Source organism: Vipera berus, assembly GCF_964194415.1.
Source record: "Vipera berus genome assembly, chromosome: 3".
Lineage (NCBI taxonomy): Eukaryota > Metazoa > Chordata > Lepidosauria > Squamata > Viperidae > Vipera > Vipera berus.
In genome coordinates, this window is record NC_138204.1 from 177,497,806 (window position 1) to 177,519,068 (window position 21,263).

The 21,263-nt window shown below is 37.3% G+C and overlaps 1 protein-coding gene across 3 annotated transcripts in view; it reads left to right on the forward strand.

The window, feature by feature from the left end:
• The window catches only part of LYN (LYN proto-oncogene, Src family tyrosine kinase), a 54,887-nt gene that overhangs the window by 16,732 nt on the left and 16,892 nt on the right, over positions 1–21,263 (forward strand). For 2 of the 3 annotated variants that reach the window (XM_081323276.1, XM_081323277.1), the window contains exons 2-9: positions 6,240–6,314; positions 10,085–10,130; positions 10,229–10,337; positions 13,215–13,313; positions 13,410–13,513; positions 15,681–15,830; positions 17,266–17,418; positions 20,600–20,782. In XM_081323276.1, the coding sequence (XP_081179402.1) occupies positions 6,246–6,314; positions 10,085–10,130; positions 10,229–10,337; positions 13,215–13,313; positions 13,410–13,513; positions 15,681–15,830; positions 17,266–17,418; positions 20,600–20,782 (913 nt within the window). In that variant the 5' untranslated portion in view covers positions 6,240–6,245. Of the gene's footprint in view, positions 1–6,239; positions 6,378–10,084; positions 10,131–10,228; positions 10,338–13,214; positions 13,314–13,409; positions 13,514–15,680; positions 15,831–17,265; positions 17,419–20,599; positions 20,783–21,263 lie in introns of all 3 variants that reach the window. The other variant, XM_081323275.1, reaches the window with a different exon arrangement.

The window sequence follows — 21,263 nt, forward strand, 5'->3', positions numbered from 1 at the left end:
ATCTCAAAAGACACATGTCCCTATAATAGAATTGCTCTGTGGCCATTTCTTACTTGTCCAATATTCAGAGATACTCCATGGACTGTCTTATAAGGCCTATAAAAATTTTGCATTGAAATTTTGTTGATATTTAAAGAAAGATGAAGTAAAGTTGGTCTATTTTGTCAGATAAGATGAAGTTTGAGAAGCTCATGGTATTCCTGCCTTTTCTTGTTTCTTCTGCCCTCATCTACAGGTATCACAATAAAGACTATCTTTGGGTAATAAGAATGTTGGGGGGAAGGGAAGAAACTATACAATAAAATACAATTCTGGGCTATCCCTTTGTTTTTTTCTGAAGATATTTCTTTTTCTGTTGTTTACCTAATTCCAGTATCAGAACTAGCAGCAGAGATGTGCTCGAAACAACAGACTGCCAAGAAATAATTAACTGGCAGACCTGTGGATATCAGGAGAAGATCTGTGTTCTTCCTAACAGCTGTAGCATGAATTTCTTACCCAACAGCACACTACCTCCTTTTCTCTCTTCCTGTTGCTTTCCCCACAGTTTCTTCATCTGTTCCCTTTGCTGCATTAGCATTTTTTCCAGTCTTTGGCAAATTTTACTTCCCTCCTTAAAGAGTGCAAGCTGTTCTGAAGAAGACAATCAAGAAGAAGTTCTAAACTTTGGAGGACTGCAATATGTAGTTCAAAGAGCAGTTGGTGGAAAAAGTGGGAAAGAGACAAAAAGATAGTTGGTAGTGGTAGAGAAAGGGGAAAGTCTCCAGAAAGTAAACTAACTGAATAAACAAAGATTATTTTAAGGGTACAAGGAAGGATTTAATTACAGTATGATCAATCTGATAAACTGGAAATGTATGTAAGGGAGCCAAACCAAAGGATATTTGGGGGAAAATTAAAAGTATGTAACTTTAGTCTCAATTATATTTTCTGGATGAAACCTGCTTTCAAAGCATTGCTGTAGAATTGCTGATTTTCAGCCTTCTTCAACTTTCAAATAGTCATGTTTAATCTAAAATACAGTATTTTTAGGTACTGGAATATACTTAACACTTATTTAGAGTATAGAAAGAAGTCCGTGAAGAGATTATGATACTTTTTTCCTTTTCAGGAGGTCTCTTTTGAGTCTTTAAGAGAGACTTTACATCCAATGGCCTGGCATAAAGTAAAAAGCAACTGATATTTAGATCTGAGGGCCAAATTTCATATATCAGTGACAATCACTGCTACACTTAGGCTAATGTTGATTTTGCTTTCTTACATGATTTTTCTTAGAATAAATTAAATAATCTCTAACTCCTTAAGATGTTAGCTACATTTTCAAAACAGAATTAAAATAATCTAAAAAATAAAGCTAATTGGAGCAGAGTTTTATGGCATTAAAGCAAAGTTCAGTCACATTTTTAATTTTTGTCTTTCAAATGTCATGTCATTCCTCTTTCCAATTTCTGGATCATTTGATGGAAGCATTTGTAATATTTTTTTCCTCACTTGGGTAGGGAAAAAAGGAGATGAAGGGAAGGATTTACCACAAATCTCTCAGTACTAAAGAACAGGGGCCTGGCCTTTAGTGTTAATATTTCCCAAGTGTGTAAGTAGAGAAGAGAACTCTCCCAGGAACTCATGCGATCAAAAGTCAGATAGTTAGCTTAAAGGTACTAAGAGGTCACGGGTACAAGTAACTTATGTATTTTTACAAACTTGTTGCAACATGATAATTTATATTTGTACTTTGACTTCAGGATAAAGCTATACAAAGGAGAACTACACAAGAAATACTAGTTGTTAAAACAGGAAAGTACTTAGCATCTAAAAATGAATAGCTAGAGTTGGTCACTCTCAACACATAAAAAAGGTTTGTCTGTGAATGGAATTTGTGACAAAATGTATGCTGTGGAGTGTTAACTCTGTTCAATACATCTTATACCCAGTTTTTCTTATATCCAGTTTTTCTTATACCCAGATACTTTGAGCCAGTTTAGTGTAGTGGTTAAGGCATCCGACTCAAAACCAGGAAACTTTGAGTGCTACTCCTGCCTTTGACAGAAAATCTGCTGAGTGACTTTGAACCAGTCACTTCTTCTCATCCCTAGGAAGGAGGCAATGGCAAACCACTTCTGAAAAACCTGGCCAAGAAAGCTAGAAGGATTTGTCCAGGAAGTGTCCAAAAATCAAACACAATTGAATGAAGAAGATTGAGAAATCCAAAATTCAAAGCAGCATCATGAAAAATAAAAAAAACAATGGATTTGAAATAAATCGCAGTGGGGTGGGAGGAGTACAGATAAATTCTAATCATCTTTCAATCAGGAATTTTCCTTCTTTTCCCAATGCTGCTAGCACATGATCAGTCCTTGTTAATATGGTTTTGTGCTCTCCATCCCTGTTCATTTGGATTATGTTTCTTAAACATTTTGATTGAATGATTGTAATTATGCAGTGCTTAAGAATACCTTGAATTTGTTGATACCTCTCTGAGAACTTAGATGGAACTTCATCTACTTCATACATATTAGGAATATACTCAACAACTATGTTTTTATACATAGAATTTTATCAATCTACCACTCTGTTATGATGCTTCATGTGAGATCTTTCTTATTATGAATAAAAGGGACAGTAGACTGACATTTACTTTAGTTTTTAAATAGGCTCTTATAGACTTGCCTTTGCCTTTTCCCCTTTCTAGAGCCATGCTGAAATGATAGCTATGGAACATTGCTTCATTCTGTCAGGAGCCACAAAGCAGTGACATGGGATACCAGGTTTTGTACCAATTTGCAAGAGTCTTCCAAATAAACAATAAAAACAATATCATGAGATCATGAAACCTGACATGATTTTGATGATTTTATGAAATCTTGCATGATTACAGCAAACATTCAGCAGCGTTGTAATATGTTCTCTCAAGCAATGTAAACTTTTCCAATTTCTAAAGCCTCAGTTAAATCCCAGGGTACTAATCATGAGGAGTTTAAATTTAGAAAGAATGAACATACAGGGAATGGAGGAGGAAAAAATAGCAACCTTTCACTCACCTTTCAAAAACACAGTAAATTCAAAAATATATCAAAAGAAATTAGGAGGATATAAAAATAGAGCACAAGGTAGAAAAAGAGAAGATGCTTACTAAATGGGCAAAAAATAACAATAGCCCAAACACAAAAAACCCTATACTATTTAGGAATTTAGTAGACAAATTACAACCTAATTTTAATTTTATTTAAAAAATTAGTTTAGTTTAGTTTTAGTTTTATTTGATTTCTATACCGCCCTTCTCCCTAGGGACTCAGGGCGGTTCACAGGGCATATATAGATAACGATACAAAAGTTAAAAGGAAATTAAACCAGTGCCCAGTTAAAAAACAATAATAAAGTACTAAAAAACACCAATTTAAAAACCCATATTCCCCCATCAGGCCAGACCAGCTAATTCAAATAAGTGGGTCTTCAGCCCGCGGCGGAAGGTTCGGAGGTCTGATGCCATCCAGAGCTCAACTGGCAGTTGGTTCCATAATGCCGGAGCGCCCACAGAGAAGGCCTTCCCCCTGGGGGCCACCAGTCAGCATTCCCTGACCGGAGGCACCCTGAGGAGGCCCTCTCTGTGGGCACGTACTGGGCGGAGGGAAGTTGACGCCGGCAGCAGGTGGTCCTCGAGGTAACCCGGACCCATGCCATGTAAGGACTTAAAGATCATGACCAAGACCTTGAACCTCACCCGGAAGACAACTGGTAGCCAATGCAGCTCGCGGAGCAAAGGTGTAACATGGGAGTACCGGGAAACTCCCAAGACAACTCTCGCGGCCGCATTCTGTACCATTTGGAGCCTCCGAGTGGTCTTCAAGGGAAGCCCCATGTAGAGAGCATTACAGTAGTCAAGGCGAGAGGTCACGAGCGCATGAGTGACCGTACACAGGGCATCCTGGTCCAGATAGGGCCGCAACTGGCGCACCAGGCGAACCTGGGCGAAAGCCCCCCTAGTCACGGCCACTATATGATCTTCCAGAGTAAGCCGTGAATCTAGGAGGACTCCCAAGTTGCGAGCCCTATCCACGGGGGGTAAGAGCTCACCCCCCATAGAAAGAGATGGAACATTTTGAATGTCCCGGGATGCCGGAATGTACAGCCACTCAGTCTTGTCAGGGTTGAGTTGAAGTCTGTTCCTCCCCATCCAGACCCGAACCGCCTCCAGGCAACGGGACATCACAGCGAGGGCATCACTGGGGTGGTTTGGGGTCGAAAAGAAAAGTTGGGTATCATCGGCATATTGATGATACCCAACTCCAAAACCATGAATGATCTCACCCAGCGGTTTCATGTAGATGTTGAACAGGAGAGGCGAGAGAACCGACCCCTGAGGAACTCCACAAACGAGAGACCTAGGGGCCGATCTCTGCCCCCCTGCCAACACCGACTGCGAGCGTCCCAGGAGATAGGAGGAGAACCACTGAAGAACTGTGCCTCCCACTCCCAATCCCCTGAGGCGCCGCAGCAAGATACCATGGTCGATGGTATCGAAAGCCGCCGAGAGGTCTAATAGGACTAGGACAGAGGAATATCCCCTATCCCGAGCCCTCCAGAGATCATTCACCAGAGCGACCAATGCCATCTCCGTGCTGTACCCGGGCCTGAAACCCGATTGGTAGGGGTCCAAATAATCCGCTTCATCCAGGACCAGAGGGAGCTGATGCGCCACCACACTCTCAACAACCTTCGCAAGAAAGCGAAGGTTGGAGACTGGACGAAAGTTGTTCAATACAGCTGGGTCCAAGGCAGGCTTCTTGAGGAGAGGTCTCACCACTGCCTCCTTCAAGACGGTGGGGAAATAACCCTCACTCAAAGAAGCAGATATAACCGCCTGGAGCCAGCCTCGTGTCCTCTCCCTAGCTGCATAAACCAGCCAGGAAGGGCACGGGTCCAATAAACATGTGGTGGAGCTCAGCCTTCCCATAATCCTGTCCACTTCATCAGGGGTCACAGAATCAAACTCTTCCCAGATAACATTGACAAGACCGCCCGTGTCCTGATCGCCAGACTCTGCCCAGCTGGAGTCCAAACCGGTCCGAATCCGAGCGATTTTATCCGACAGATGTTGACTAAATTCCTCGGCACGACCCTGCAAGGGATCCTCCCTCACCTCCTGATTAAGAAGTGAGCGAGTCACCCTAAACAGGGCGGCCGGGCGATTATCTGCGGACGCGATGAGGGTGGAGAAGTAATAGTAAAGAATAGTAAATAGAAGAATAGTAAATTTCCTATTCCTTATCCTCCTGTTTTGAACATTCTTATTGGAATGAATGAAGAGATATTTCAGTTGGCGCTAAGCTCTGTGCACTTCTGGCAGTTTTCATGGGCTTATGTAATCCTTGAGCATATTTATCCTTGTATAGCCATCTATTTAAAAAAAATCTATTAAAATTTCCAGGGCAGTTAAAATAGAGTAAAAATGAAAATACTTCCTTTGATACATTTGTACCCAAACCACATTTCTAAATATAAAATTTTAATAAGTATACATATTATATACTGATTTTTTGCAGTTTTGAAAACATTGGTTTTTAACTCAAAGCTTTAGGAACATTAGACCTCATATGCTGAATTTTATTTTGAATAGGATGACTTTATTTTCAACATACTGAATTAAGTTCATTAAAGTTATATTTGTAGGAGCTGTAATGTAGGGTTGGGAAAGTGTCAAATTTGAAAGGTGTTGCCATGGATTTCACTTTCAACTTTTTCATTTATAGATGAAAAATAGATGTCTATTATGAGCATTTGCACACTGATTCAGTTAACAGGTCACTGGAGTATGATTTGGAAGAAATAGACTCTGATGTGGGCATTATAGTTTTCCTTATATGAGGATATCATAAAAATTATTTATGGAACATCGATGATTATCATTGTGTAAATGTAATATATATCAATGCCTCATTCTGAAGATAAAGCAAAAATCCCTTTTATTTAGAGACGATAAATGCTTTTATATGAATGTTAGTTTTCAGGGTTATATGCAGTGTAAAGTGAAAATAAAAACGTTATGTGAAACCTTGGGCAAAATAGCTAAATGATTTTGTCTGTTTAAAAATACCATACAAATCTCTGGGGATGATATTTTATTATTTATATGCTGTCGCCAAGCTGGAAAACCCCCAGAAAATTCATATAGCTTTGACTATGCAAATACACGTGACAGCATTTTTGTCTAATCTTTCCATTGCTTTGCTTTGTCCCAACAGGAAAATATGGGATGTATAAAATCCAAACAAAAAGAGAGTCTGCGTGGAGATGGGCTAGATGTGAAGAACAAATCAGTACGTAAAAGTGAACGAACTATTTATGTGAGGGATCCAACGTCCATTAAACAGCAAAGGCCAGTAAGTAGATAGTTTCAGGGAAGAATTCCAACAGTGAGATTGCAGTTTGACTGGCATGCCTTAAGTGTTTATTTCATTAAAAAAACACACAACACATAACCAGGAATGAAAATTACATTTTCATGAACTGCAGTTTAACTTTGTGGCAGTGCGTTCATTAGCCCATAAAGAATGTACCTGAAATCTAGAATCTTATGTCTTTGTGTCCTCTGTTCCAGCTAAGAGCAGTTTGAATATACAGCCCTGCATTTGTAGATCACCCAGCAGTGTTAGTTTCACTGTGGAATCTTGGAAATACAGTAATTCATTTTATAACATTTTATGTTTTTTTAAAAATGCTCGCGATGGAGGAAATTTCTTTAGAATTTATTTTCCTTGTTTTATATATTACATTTTAAAAGAAAATGGTGAAACAGCAATAACTAAATTTTAAGAGTATTCTTATTTTCTGGGAAGAATGCTGTATGAAAATTAGGAACTGCATTATCCCTGTAAAAGATATTCTTCATGATTTTAAGAGAAATATGTTGCATAGATTAATCCCAAACCTAATCCTAAATATCATCTAAACTAAGAAGTAATAACACAAATAAAATGTGTGTGTTTATATACAGAAAAGGGGAGAGAAATGGCATATTGTGTATTTTATATTCATCACCTCTTCATATTTCAGCTATTTACAGCTAGTCCTTGTTTAGGTCTTCTTTAGGACGCTGAGCTTGTCGATCAGAAGGTCGGCAGTTTGGCGGGTCGAATCCCGAGTGCCACGTAGCAGAGTGAGCGCCTGTTACTCGTCCCAGCTTCTGCCAACCTAGCAGTTCGAAAGCACGTAAAAATGCAAGTAGAAAAATAGGGACCACTACGGTGGGAAGGTAACAGCGTTCCGTGCACCTTTGGTGTCTAGTCATGCCGGCCACATGACCACGGAGACGTCCTCGGACAAGCGCTGGCTCTTCGGGTTTGAAACGGAGATGAGCACCGGCCCCTAGAGTCGGAAACGACTAGCACGCATGTGCGGGGGAACCTTTGCCTTTACCTTTAAAAGACTGGTAATGAAAAAATAACTTTGCGGCCAGCCTTTGTATCTATGACTTTCAAGGTCTGTAAAGCAATGGAAAGCTGAAGTAACATCATAAACACTGTCGTGGTTTCAGTTAACAACTGCTTTGCTTATTGACCAAGTTGCCAGTCCCAATTATGGTCATCTAGGAATCTAAATTCTTTCTGGATTATCTGTTTTGTACTACTTTTAAAAACTAAGTAGTTAGAGAGTATTTAAGGAAATTTCATTAGGAAGGGGCTGAGAGAGTAAAAAAGAGCAAGATTTTAAGATGTGGTTGTTAAGCAAGACATCACATGAACATGACTTGCGATTTCACTGCCAGCTTGTTCATTGACTGTGCTTGTTGTAAGTCAGCTATGTAACATGCAAAAGGTGATCATGTGACTATGAGTCAATGCTACGGTCATAAACACCTGCTGATTGTGAAGTACAAGAATCTTCATCACATGACCATGGGGATGATGTGATGGACATAAGTGCAACGACCAGTCAGTAAATTTACTTTTTCAGCACTGTCCTAACTTCTAACAGTTGTTAAACAGGGCAGTTGCTAAGCGAGGATTCCTGTATTAGCAACCAAACAGATTAAAAGATAGCTTTGAGTTAGCTGGAATCAGTGCCTAAATTGAATGATCTAAATTCATTTTAAATTGCCGAAACTTTGTGTGCAGTATATATTAGATAAAATAATCTTTATTGTCATTTTTACTGTGGGCATAACGGCACACATCAAAAATGAAATTTACTTTATTAGAGCTATATATACAGTGCATTCAGAAAGTATTCGTACCCCTTCTTCATTTTTGTCAGTTTTGTTATGCTGCAGCCTGATTCTACAATTGTTTAATTCAGTCTTTTCTCATTAAACTACACTCAGTACCCAATAGTGACAAAATGAAAACACAATTTTAGAAATGTCTGTAAATTTATTAAAAAGAAAAAACTAAAATATCACATTGGCATAAGTATTCAGACCTTTTGCAACAGTACTTGAAATTTAGGTCAGGTGCCTGCCAGTTCTCTTGATCACAGCTGACATGTTTCTATACCTTGATTGGAGTCTAGCTGTGGTAAATTAAATTGATTGGACATGATTTGGAAAGTGTCCAAAATATTTTTTAAAACTATGAACTGACTCTTAAAATCTTACAGAGATAGTGCATTTATTCTCAAAAAATATTTGTCAAGGGGACGTTCTTCATTTTCAAGATGGATGCCTTCATAAAGCACTTTTTTCAATTAATAAAAACTGTTACAGATAAGAAAAACAAATTGCAACAGAAACCTATGTATAAGAAAGTTGTTTTGAATCCACAGTTTGGAACCTGAGAACTAGATAATGCACCTGGCAATTTTATCCATAACAGGATAGCTGTTTTTCAGTTATCATGTGGTAAGAAAACCATCTGGGGTCACATACTGTGCTAAACCCTGCCATGCATGATTTTACTTGTTGGAGATGGTTTTCATGAAGAAGAATAAGTAGTAGAATACAAAGCGTTACCCCCTTTAAAAAAAATCAAGGATATGCTCCATTTAATTTTCTTACAGTATGCTGGATTGATCAGGAACATCATCAAAAATGTGAGATATTTCTACACTGGATTGTCTTCTGTCAGATAAACCTAGTTGGAACTGAGTGATCTAGAAGGGGGCCACAGCACGAAGATTCCCTTAATATCTCAACTTTACCCTACTTACTGGATAATTGAAAGATCTTTTGAAGAGTGATCAACAATTATCTAGTGATATATTCATAAACTATGTTCTAAAATGGCAAAGCATTCTATTAAAATAAATGTGTATATAAACATATAAATTTGACACATAAATTTGTTTTTACCAAAGTATATCAATTTTATTTTCAGGAAATCCATAAAATATGAAATTCTAGCCAAAATGTTCAATTTTGCCATAATATTTTTTGGCAATAAATAGCCTAGTATTGCAGAATGCCCAGAATACTTTTTAGTTGTTGTATAAATAGACATCCGCCCAGTTGGGTCTTGCAATTTTTTCAGGAAAGTTTTTATAAATCTATATAGTTTTGAAAGGGACGCGGTGGCTCTGTGGGCTAGGACGCTGAGCTTGTCGATCAGAAGGTCGGCAGTTTGGTGGGTTGAATCCCGAGTGCCGCATAGCAGAGTGAGCGCCTGTTACTCGTCCCAGCTTCTGCCAACCTAGCAGTTCGAAAGCACGTAAAAATGCAAGTAGAAAAATAGGGACCACTACGGTGGGAAGGTAACAGCGTTCCGTGCGCCTTTGGCGTCTAGTCATGCCGGCCACATGACCACGGAGACGTCCTCGGACAAGCGCTGGCTCTTCGGCTTTGAAACGGAGATGAGCACCGGCCCCTAGAGTTGGAAATGACTAGCACGCATGTGCGGGGGAACCTTTACCTTTACCTTTATAGTTTTGAAATTTAGAGAAGAACACTTGTGGTTCAGGTAAAAGAGGAACCAATTAGTTCCCAAAGTGGATGTACTCTGATATGAATTTCCTGATAAATTTGTATGTGCAGACATTTCGCACCTAAGTCAGATAGCCCAAAATAAACTAATCAACTTAAGAAAAACCCTATAGGATTTGTATTTTAAATTAAAATAAATCTGGTGATATTAAATAACTTATTATTTTGTTTTAGGGAAATGAAGATATTCTTTTGCCAGGTCAAAGGTTCTATAATGAAGGTATGTTTATAGAAAAAAATCACTGATTACCACAACAAATTCCTATTGTTTCATTATATTAAATGAGTAAGAATATATTTATTACATTTCTCAATTAGATGAGGAGAAAGAACATGGGGACATTGTGATAGCCTTATATGTTTATGAAGGCATGCATGAAGATGACTTGTCCTTCAAAAAAGGAGAAAAAATGAGAATTCTGGAGGAGTAAGTATAGAAGTCTTGCCCTGCTTTTATTTACTTCTAGGTAATCATGAGGTTAGGGTTATGCTCAGCAGTTAGACTTAGACTGGCAATTTTAATTCCAATAGGCCAAAGCTTGTTATTATTATTAAAATAATGAGGGTAACATTGTGCTGAATAAAAACTGGGAAGGGCTATATTCATTGGCCACAAAGTTCACAAGATATGGACTGTCATTCAACTTAACCTGTTCTGACCAGCTGTCCAATTGAAAAGGTATAATAAAAGGACTGTTGGATCACCCACAACCCCTGCATACTTTCAGATTTGATCTCTAGGATTTTTTATTGAAGAATAGGTTAATGGAAAAGATCAGAAGCAGAAGTCCTAGAGTTTTTAAAGGGAGGTTTTCTTCCCATACTTTCCCATTCAACATGTTTGTAAACGTATAATACTAAGATGATAGATAGATAGATAGATAGATAGATAGATAGATAGATAGATATAGATATAGATATAGATGATATAGATATAGATAGATATAGGGACGCGGTGGCTCAGTGGGTTAGGACGCTGAGTTTGTCAATCAGAAGGTCGGCAGTTTGGCGGGTCGAATCCCGAGTGCCGCATAACAGAGTGAGTGCCTGTTACTTGTCCCAGCTTCTGCCAACCTAGCAGTTCGAAAGCATGTAAAAATGCAAGTAGAAAAATAGGGACCACTACAGTGGGAAGGTAACAGCGTTCCGTGCGCCTTTGGAGTCTAGTCATGCCAGCCACATGACCACGGAGACATCCTCGGACAAGCGCTGGCTCTTTGGCTTTGAAACGGAGATGAGTACCAGCCCCTAGAGTTGGAAATGACTAGCACGCATGTGCTACCTTTACTTTACCTTTACTTTTTAGAGATAGAGATAGAGATAGAGATAGAGATAGAGATAGAGATAGAGATAGATAGATAGATAGATAGATAGATAGATAGATAGATAGATAGATAGATAGATAGATAGATGATAGATAGATAGATAGATCCCTTAACAGCTGTGTAATTTGTTTCCATTTAAAAGTTCCCTGCTTCTCCTGGTCCATGAAATATTGCTTTAATCTTCAGTAACTGAGTTTAAATATTCTTGGGATAAACACATGTCCAACATCTGACAAAAAATTAAAAAAATAAAAAACCTCAAAGGGTAGACTTGATTTACCACTGATTCTTTTTCTGCCATTAATTTTATATGTTTAAATAAAAATATCAACCTCTAAATAATTAGGATTTCTTTACTATCAAAATAATGTTACTTTCTGTGGAAATGCAAATGCAGAAGTTAATGTGGATAACAGTATGTTGATATATACATTTCTTTAATTATTTAGTCATCAAAAACTGTGTGAGAAGCAATACTAGTTTTGGAAGTGAATACAGGATTTAATATGCATGAGGTTTCAAACCAGTTTTGATTCCTAACATAGTTAACAGATATTATGCTGAGCATACTTTGGTAGCATGCTAAACCATGCCATCACTCAAAAGCATGCTAAGCCATTTAAATGTAGCTGTGAATGAAGATAAGTGCTTGAATCCACAGTTTAGATTTCTAACTAGCCTGTCTGAGAAACAGGCAAATTAAGATTTCCTTTCTTTCTTTATCAAATTAATATAGCTGCACATTTCAGCAAAGGAGATTATGGGTAGTGCACAACAAATGGATAAAACCACGTATAGAAACCATATATATATATATACATACATACTGTGTGTGTGTGTGTGTGTGTGTGTGTGTGTGTGTGTGTGTGTGTGTGTGTGATGTTTATAGTAGTCGTATGAAACAGATACAGGCTCTTGGCAAAGAGGGAATAAAAACAGCCAGCTCAGTAATTAAATCATGTAAGCAATTCCCTGTTATCCTAGTCTGCCTTACCCTCAGAGATTGAGGTTACTTCTGTCATTGAAACAAATATACCTTGTTCAGATAATCCTCAACTTACAACCCCTTGCTTAACAAGATTTGAAGTTATGACAGAGCCCCAAAAGCTACTTACCACCCATTTTCAAAATTATGGTGATCAGACATATTCCCATGGTCACATGATCATCAGTATGACCATGTGCAGCATCTTGCAGTCACATGACTGATTTGTGACATTTTTTGCTGATTTTGTCGTTCCAATTGTAGCGTTCATTTAACAGCCTCCACAAAAAGTGTTGAAAAATGGCGATCTGCTCACACAATGCCTAAATTTATGACCACAACAACTTACAATAATAATTCCAGGTTATGTTGAGAACTACCTGTGATTTGCTTATGTCTACAGTTAAATAAAGCAAGTAGTATATTCTACATTAGGATAATAAGCCGTAAATGAGGCAACTTTTTCATTGTATGTGATTCATGCCAAACCATTAATCCTGGATTAGTATGATGTTTGAACATTGTTACTATTTCTTTTAGTTGAAATGTAGGCTTCTTTGGGACGCGGTGGCTCAGTGGGTTAGGATGCTGAGCTTGTCTATCAGAAGGTCGGCAGTTTGGCGGGTCGAATCCTGAGTGCCGCGTAACAGAGTGAGCGCCTGTTACTCGTCCCAGCTTCTGCCAACCTAGCAGTTCGAAAGCATGTAAAAAATGCAAGTAGAAAAATAGGGACCACTACGGTGGGAAGGTAACAGCGTTCCGTGCACCTTTGGCGTCTAGTCATGCCGGCCACATGACCACGGAGATGTCCTCGGAGAAGCGCTGACTCTTCGGCTTTGAAACGGAGATGAGCACCGGCCCCTAGAGTCGGAAACAACTAGCACGCATGTGCGGGGGAACCTTTACCTTTAAGCTTCTTTGAATGATGCTGAGGTTGATCAGTAAAGTGTTCTTTACAAAAATAATACCGTTTATTTTACTCTTTTTTTTTTAGACATGGCGAATGGTGGAGGGCTAAGTCCCTTTCAACTAAGAAAGAAGGATTTATCCCAAGCAATTATGTTGCAAAAGTCAACACCTTAGAAACAGAAGAGTAGGTTTCTTATCTTTTAAATATTTGATTTCCACTGCTTTTCCCCTCTCATGTTTGGAAAACAATAAAATATATTTTTAAAATAATACTTTTCAGATGGTTCTTTAAAGATATAACCAGAAAAGATGCAGAAAGGCAACTTTTAGCACCAGGGAATTCTCCTGGAGCATTCCTTATCAGAGAGAGTGAAACATTAAAAGGTAAGTTTTCTGGATTTCATTCAAGCTGAAAATAAATTCAATTTTCTGTCTTAAAAGTCTTAAATGCTTATGACACAAACTTTTGAATAAGCTTCCATATGATAACATTTATTTGCACAATAAAATTTATTGGGTACAATCTTGGACATTCCATGACAAAAAAAAAACCTTCTTCCAGTCATCGAACCAGAATCTAGCAAAGATTTTTCCATTTTAGCTAGATTCCCTCTAAAGGGAATTAATAGATCAGGAATAAGACTTGAAGTTTTCTGTAGTTATAATACATATTGCTGTTCAAATTGATCCTTCCTTTCTTTGATTTATATGGCCGTCCAACTTACAAAAGAACTTACAGTTTGATAGTAGCATAAAAAGAAAACAAAGAGTAACAGAACAGAATATCAGAACAATCAAGGCCAACATATGCACAATCCATTAAAAAGATCCTTTTTGTACAGATTCATCTTAAGCTCTTGTCTAATGCCCAGTGAAAGCGAGGTTTTCAGAGCCTTAAAGACTAGCAGACTTGTGGCCATTAAAATCTTAAGAGGACTGTGACAAAGAAGTTATGGCAACTGGATTCTGCCAGGTAACATTAGAAGGAACCTGAAACATGCCTGCCTGCCAAATATCAAGAGATAAGCAGAGATACAGGTGTCTCATAAATAACATGGCCATGTGCCATGGCACACAATGGTACATCAAGCTGTACATCATACAATAATATTCTTCCTAGGTAGAAGGCAGTTTTATGTATAGCATGTTGCATTAGCCCATATGGGAAGTGACTGAGACATCAGTGACTGTCCCCCACTCCAGGAATGTATAGAATTTGTTATCTGAAAGAGCCTCCTGGCACCAGCTGCTATCTCCTGTTTCAGCAGGACCCAAGTCCATAAGAGGATTCCCAAACTGCTCCAGTTCTATCGTATGGAATACAACTTTATCCAGGACTGAAGGAGGAAAATCCCTAGAATTGGGGATCCCAAAACTCACAGTTTCTGACTATAGCTTGGGTATAGCCAGGTCTACAGTCAGGTCCCATTCAGGTCTACAGTTTCTAGAAACTGGAAAGGAACCTTAGCAGTATGTCTTGGTTGCTCTAGGTTGGAGTTATATAACTGGATATCACCAGTACTGAGGATATCTGACATTTTACCTACTGGTTTTAGTAGCTGTTGAATAGGAGTGGAGAGAGAGTAAAACCTTGAGGAAACCACAGAGAAAAAAAAATGTTAGTTTTTCCTCCCATCTCCACCAGATGCCACTCAGCCATATGATCATGATTTCTAGATTTGTGTATATGAAGAAAAGGAAAGTGTTTAAGGAAAAAAGTTGTAATATGATTAGGAAGATCTATTTTATGTTCCTTTGAGACTCTTCTTAAAGTCAAATACTACCACTAATCAGCTATAACATAATATAATTGTTCACATTTATAAGAAATTTATTTATTTATTTATTTATTTATTTACATTTATATACCGCCCTTTCCCTGAGGATGCAGTTGGAATGAGTGGTACAGTGGGAAAAATAGTTTATAAGATGATTAACTATACTGGGAAAATAGAAACATGTCCCATGATTATTTTGCTTGTTCTGATTCATTGTTTGTTTGGAGAAGAGTCAGAATTGTTCACCCAGGAAAAATGTTGCTTTTGGGTTTTTTTAAAGAAGCCATTTTTTTTAACAAATGGGAATGCTGTCTTTTTTCCAGAAGCCTGTTTTTCTAAAGTAATAATTATTTTATTGCAACCTGTTTAGTAGACATAAGAAAAACATCAGTTTGATGGACCTAGTCTTTGTTGTCTTATTGCAATAGTAGGTAGCAAGATGGAAGGAAGAGATGCATCCAGGACAATGTTTGGATATGAGGCAATTAGCATGCAGCAGGGATATGGGCAAGGCAAACATCTCAAAAGGGACCCTTACCAGTATTTTGGGCTTTGAAGGCAAGATACTTTAAGATTTGCACAATTATATTAATATAACCTTACAATAGAATAGAAGTAGTACTTCTGGGCGGACTTCTTGTCTGGACTACCTTACAAAGTTGACACAGTTTAACCTTTTCCTTTATTAACATTGTTTATAAGTTATTATTTTAAATGTAGCAACCAACTGGCAATTGTTTTATGGGGTATTGTTGGTTTTGTTTTGTCCACAGGTAGTTATTCATTATCAATAAGAGACCATGATGGACAAAATGGTGATGTTGTTAAGCACTACAAAATCAGAAGCTTAGACAATGGAGGCTATTACATCTCTCCAAGAATTACTTTTCCCTGCATCAGTGATATGATTAAACATTATCAAAGTAAGTCAGCTGTTTTAAAAAATTACCTATCAAATACTAGCCAACATTGAAAACATTTCTGCATTTCAATTTCAAATCGATTTGGACTTACAAAATAAATTGTGTCAAGGGTGAGCATCAGTATAAGTCCAGGAGAATTCTCAGAAGGGTAGAGATTGAAATAATCAAAAAGCATATATCAACGTGAAACAAGGATAAGCTAAGTGCAGATTGAGGAATATCAGATTGGCTTGAAACAGAACATTTTTCAGATTATCAACATTGCAATTATTTGTATAACACTGTGGCAGTCTTGTGAACATATTTGCTGTGGGAAAGAAAAACCACAGTTGATATTTAAGGGAGTACAATTTAGTTCATTCACAATAATGTTTTATATAGATATCTTCAGACCTTTCTTTTCCCTTTATGCCTATCTTCACTGCTTTGTCAAGCTATATCTGATTACTGTGCCTTAAATACAATTCTGTGTTTCTTTGAACATTATTTATTTATTTATTTAGCGTATGGCTGGTCACACACAGAATTAAAAGCACTTCATATTTACAAGTTAGAACAGTTAAAACATTTTTTTTTAAAAAGAAGCAATTATAAAACCTAAGAGGAAAACAGAAATAACATTTCAGAGTTTAATGTCGAGTTTGGAGATCCAGTCAGTAGCTGCCGTTGTTACACAGAGGAAGTCCTTAAAATCTCCTGGGTATCTTCTATTAGTGCATTCCCTCACTATATGCTGGATAGTCTGTCGGGGAGCCCTGCAATCACATTGTGCTGAAGGTGTCTTTCCCCATTTATACAGAGAATCGGCACACACCCGATGAGTTGTTCTAATTCTATTGTATGTCACCCATATGTGTCGGGGTAGATTAAATCCTGGAGATACTATTAGGATTAATATGCTCAGAAATATCTTGGGAGGTGTAGCTACTCCATGCTTCCATCCACTTTTGTATAGTGCTCTGATGTTCGGCCAGCAGCTTAAGCACTGTAAGGAGTGGTTTCTTTGAACATATAATGCATGGCAAATATCTATGTTTAGTTAAACATACAAGCATTAATTTCATATTTCTAAGTTTGAATATCATGACTGATATAAGAAAAAAGTTCTGTTTTATCTGTTATAATTAGCAAAATATCTTTCACTAGATATTTACCTATTAGTGGCACAAGGTAGCATTTCACCAAGTAACATTGTAAATTGAAAATAAGAAAGGCTGCATAAGTACACATAGTTCTAATGTAATTATTCCCATATAATTTTCTTTGGCTGTACCCAGGATCACACTAATCTTACTGATAGCCCACTTGGGGATAAAAAACGAATGCCACAGAATCTGTGGCATTAAAAATTAACCCTTTCTTCTAGAAAGAAAATACAGGTATATGATCTCTGAAAATCTCTGATACAAATATAGGATGTTTATTTCTTAAACAGAGCAAGCAGATGGTTTATGCAGAAAGCTAGAGAAAGCATGTATTAGTCCTAAACCACAGAAACCATGGGATAAAGATGCCTGGGAAATCCCTCGAGATTCAATCAAATTAGTGAAAAAACTTGGAGCGGGTCAGTTCGGAGAAGTTTGGATGGGTAAGGTACTCATTTTATATGGACAATTTCTCAGATGCTTGTAACATGTAAATGGCAGAGGGTAAGGAGGAGAGAAGGGGACTGTGGATCCTGAGTCTTCCTTGTAATATCCATCATAGCCATGATTACTGAGAAATGGAGATTCTGTTTTCTGCCATCTTGGGCAGGAAATACATGAAAACAATACTATAAAGCCCTAAAATTGGATTAACGCTGCTTTGACATATAAAAGGATTTCTAAAACCCTTCCCCAAAACTAAAACAAATAGATTATTTGTTTTAATAAACAAATAATCATAATCACCACACATAAAGCAAACCTTAGAATACTTTTCTTCAATGATATCTGTGTTCCTCAACTGGGAAAAGGTTATTGATAAGCATTATTTTGCATTCAAAGTATGTACTACATTGCTTTGTACTACATGTTTCTTTTCAGTGATACAGTGCAGGACATGAATCAAATCCGAGTGTTTGGAAAAATGAAATATTTTTTTTTCAAAACTGAGGTTCTGTATTCAAATAAGTGTGTGGCCTATGAGCTTCATCCATTATTCTCCGTTGCTAACTCATCAGACTCATAGGAAAGCAATTTAATTTTTTCTCAACTATTAATTATTTTTTTTAGATTCATGGGGGAGGGAGGAGAGAGAGAACTTTAATCTGATACTTAATTGTTGTGAACCTTATTAGGCACCAGTAAAGAATGATCTTGCTGGCACTTCTTGCAAGCATAATTACTGGTCTTGGATTTCTTTCAACAATCAAGAAACAATGGTATTGATTAGGATCATTGAACTGAGTGAGTGTGTAAGAAAAGAGAGATTACAGAAGGTGTCAGAGAATGTGTGCATCCTCTTCCCAACATCATCAAATAAGTTGTCAAAAAAAATCCAGTATGGTCCCACATTCCCAGATGTTGCAGCTCCTAAGGTCATAAGCAAAATGGGCCTTCGCTTTTGCCCAATTACTCTGAACATTTCTTTGGTCAGATGATATAAAAAAACCTATTTGCTCATAGCATGAAACTATACTTTATACAGTACTTGTCAGATAATGCTGGCTAGCACAGAACAAATCTTGGTTATGATTCTTGACTTCAGTTACATGGTCAAGTTTCCGTTTGCCCACTGAATGACTGCCTCTCTGCCATGCCTTGACTTCCTGTCACAGTGATGTCTGATTTGTTAATTTAATGTAAGACATGCAGATATACAGTAGTATGCTTCTCAGGCATCATCTTAGGATGTTTGCTATTTAGTACAGCCGTAGCAAAAATTCGGCAAAATGAATTAACATACTGTAGGTTAGTGAAGTGCTGTCATCTGCAAAAGGAAGAACCGATTTCAGGAAGTTATGTTCCTGCATCTTTATGTAAAAAAGAAAGGGAGGGTGCTTCTGGTTCAAGATGTTTCCTCTTGTTTATGTAGCCACTTTGACATCTAAATTTGGCATACTATAACTCTTTAAAGTAACTGCTAGACAATTACCAATTTACTGCAATGAAGGGAAACTACAGGTTGCTATTGCTAATGTCTGCTAACGTGCAAATTATTTTATTTTATTTATTTTAATTCCATTTATATCCCGCCCTTCTCCGAAGACTCAGGGCGGCTTACAAGCTTAGCAGTAGCCTTCATTCTATGTATATGCCTGCTTATTAGGGCTTTCACACACCCCCCAAGCGGCATTATTACAAAGTCAGCTTAATTGCCCCCAACAATCTGGGTCCTCATTTTACCTACCTCGGAAGGATGGAAGGCTGAGTCAACCTTGAGCCTGGTGGGATGCGAACCTGCACTAATTGCAGGCAGCTGGTGTTACTTAAGGAGGCATTAGCCCACTGCTCCACCAAGGCTCTATTAGCTTCTCATACGCCTCATATAGAAATGTCCTGGAACTGATCACAATTACTCTATAGATTTTAGTTTTCTTTGTCTTTCCAAAATAAAATATATTTTGCCTTGTTTACTCCATAATGATTTTAGTGTGACAAAGAAACCCAAGAGAGTTAATGAAAGGGAGATACTAATCCTTTATTATTTTTATTTTTATTTATTTTAATTCCATTTATATCCCGCCCTTCTCCGAAGACTCAGGGCGGCTTACAAGCTTAGCAGTAGCCTTCATTCTATGTATATGCCTGCTTATTAGGGCTTTCACACACACCCCAGCGGCATTATTACAAAGTCAGCTTAATTGCCCCCAACAATGTTTTAAATTGTATAGAAGAATAACTTTTTATCTAGTGACCAAAAACAGCAAAGAATCTCACAACATTTTACATCCTGAACCATATTATAACATGAGCTCTCATAGGCAAGAGGAAATCTATTTCATTAGAGAGTATCTGCTTTGTGGAAAAAAATTGCATGCAAAAGATTATATAATACGTTCATTCAGAAATACATCCTATTTTTATGGGAATTAATCATATGGAAAAGGAAGCAAGCAATCTGATAAAATTTATAAAAAATGCACAAAATAAAATACAAATTAAGAAAAACTTTGGAAGAGGATTCTGTCTAAAAATACATCTGAAATGAAATTTTGTTATCCCACTAGCACTACCAAGAATATTCAGACATAAAATCATTTTCTGTCAGTTTAGTTGAGTGGTCGTGGGCCTAACTTCCCTCATTACCTGGGGAAAAATGTCAGTCATATACGCAATTTTGTATAATTTTGAGAAACAGCTATTCCTTATTTAGCTACCTAATATAAATTAAACATATACAGGGTCTCTCTGGATTCTTGTCATGAGTTTGTCTTTACTATTATATTCCTTCTTACAGTTTAGGTGTAAGAAAGTCATTCAACTATTTAAGAGCTTACTGCGCTCTTTTATAGGCCCATCCATCCCCCAGAGTTTTCTGATTTGGAAGTATGGATATAATAAAGCAGCAGCATCTTTTTTGTGTATCACATGGAAGCCTGAAAAAAAGTTGCTTCAATGAATAACAGACTTTGCATTTAATAAATGCACGATCCAAAGTAGTTCTTCCTGATCAATTAATATGTGGGGAACACCCATCTGGATAAGGCTGGATATTTGCCTATATGTACAGCATAGTACAAAGTATATGTCTAGATCTAGAAATTTATATTTAAGCAGATTTGTATTAATTGAATACAAATAATACTAATTATTTTTGGATTGGTCTTATCAATTTCATTCTAGGTTATTATAATAACAATACCAAAGTGGCAGTTAAAACTTTGAAACCTGGTACTATGTCCGTCCAAGCATTCCTAGAAGAAGCCAACCTGATGAAAACACTTCAGCACGACAAGCTGGTCAGACTATACGCTGTAGTCACCAAAGAAGAACCTATTTACATTATAACAGAATTTATGGCAAAAGGTAGGAAAAATATTATTTATTGATAGTCATTAGCTCTGAAGTAGTGAGATAATCTACATTAACTTCTGAATCTTGGCAGGACAGTTGGCTTCTCATCCTGAACTTTGGGATTTTTCTGGACAAAACTGTTCTTCATAAATTAAAGTACCTTGCAGGAATATATTGCACATAACATTCTTTCCCTATCTGGTTTCTCCAGATATGTTTAAGAGTAAAAATTCAAGAATTCCCAGAAAGCAGGTTATGTGGAGGTTGAAGTCCTAACATGCTGGAAGAATGAAGATATACAATAGAAATGTTTACATATTCATTCGGTGGCTAAGTTCACAGTTTGCCCTCATCCATAATAGTTTAAATTCAGTCAACTGTGAGTTATGCAGTAAATCATAATCTAAAATTGCATGCTTTAGCACAATCTGGAAAACAAGATGATCAGAACACTTGAGTTTTATTTGTATTTATTGTCAATATACTTGCTTTA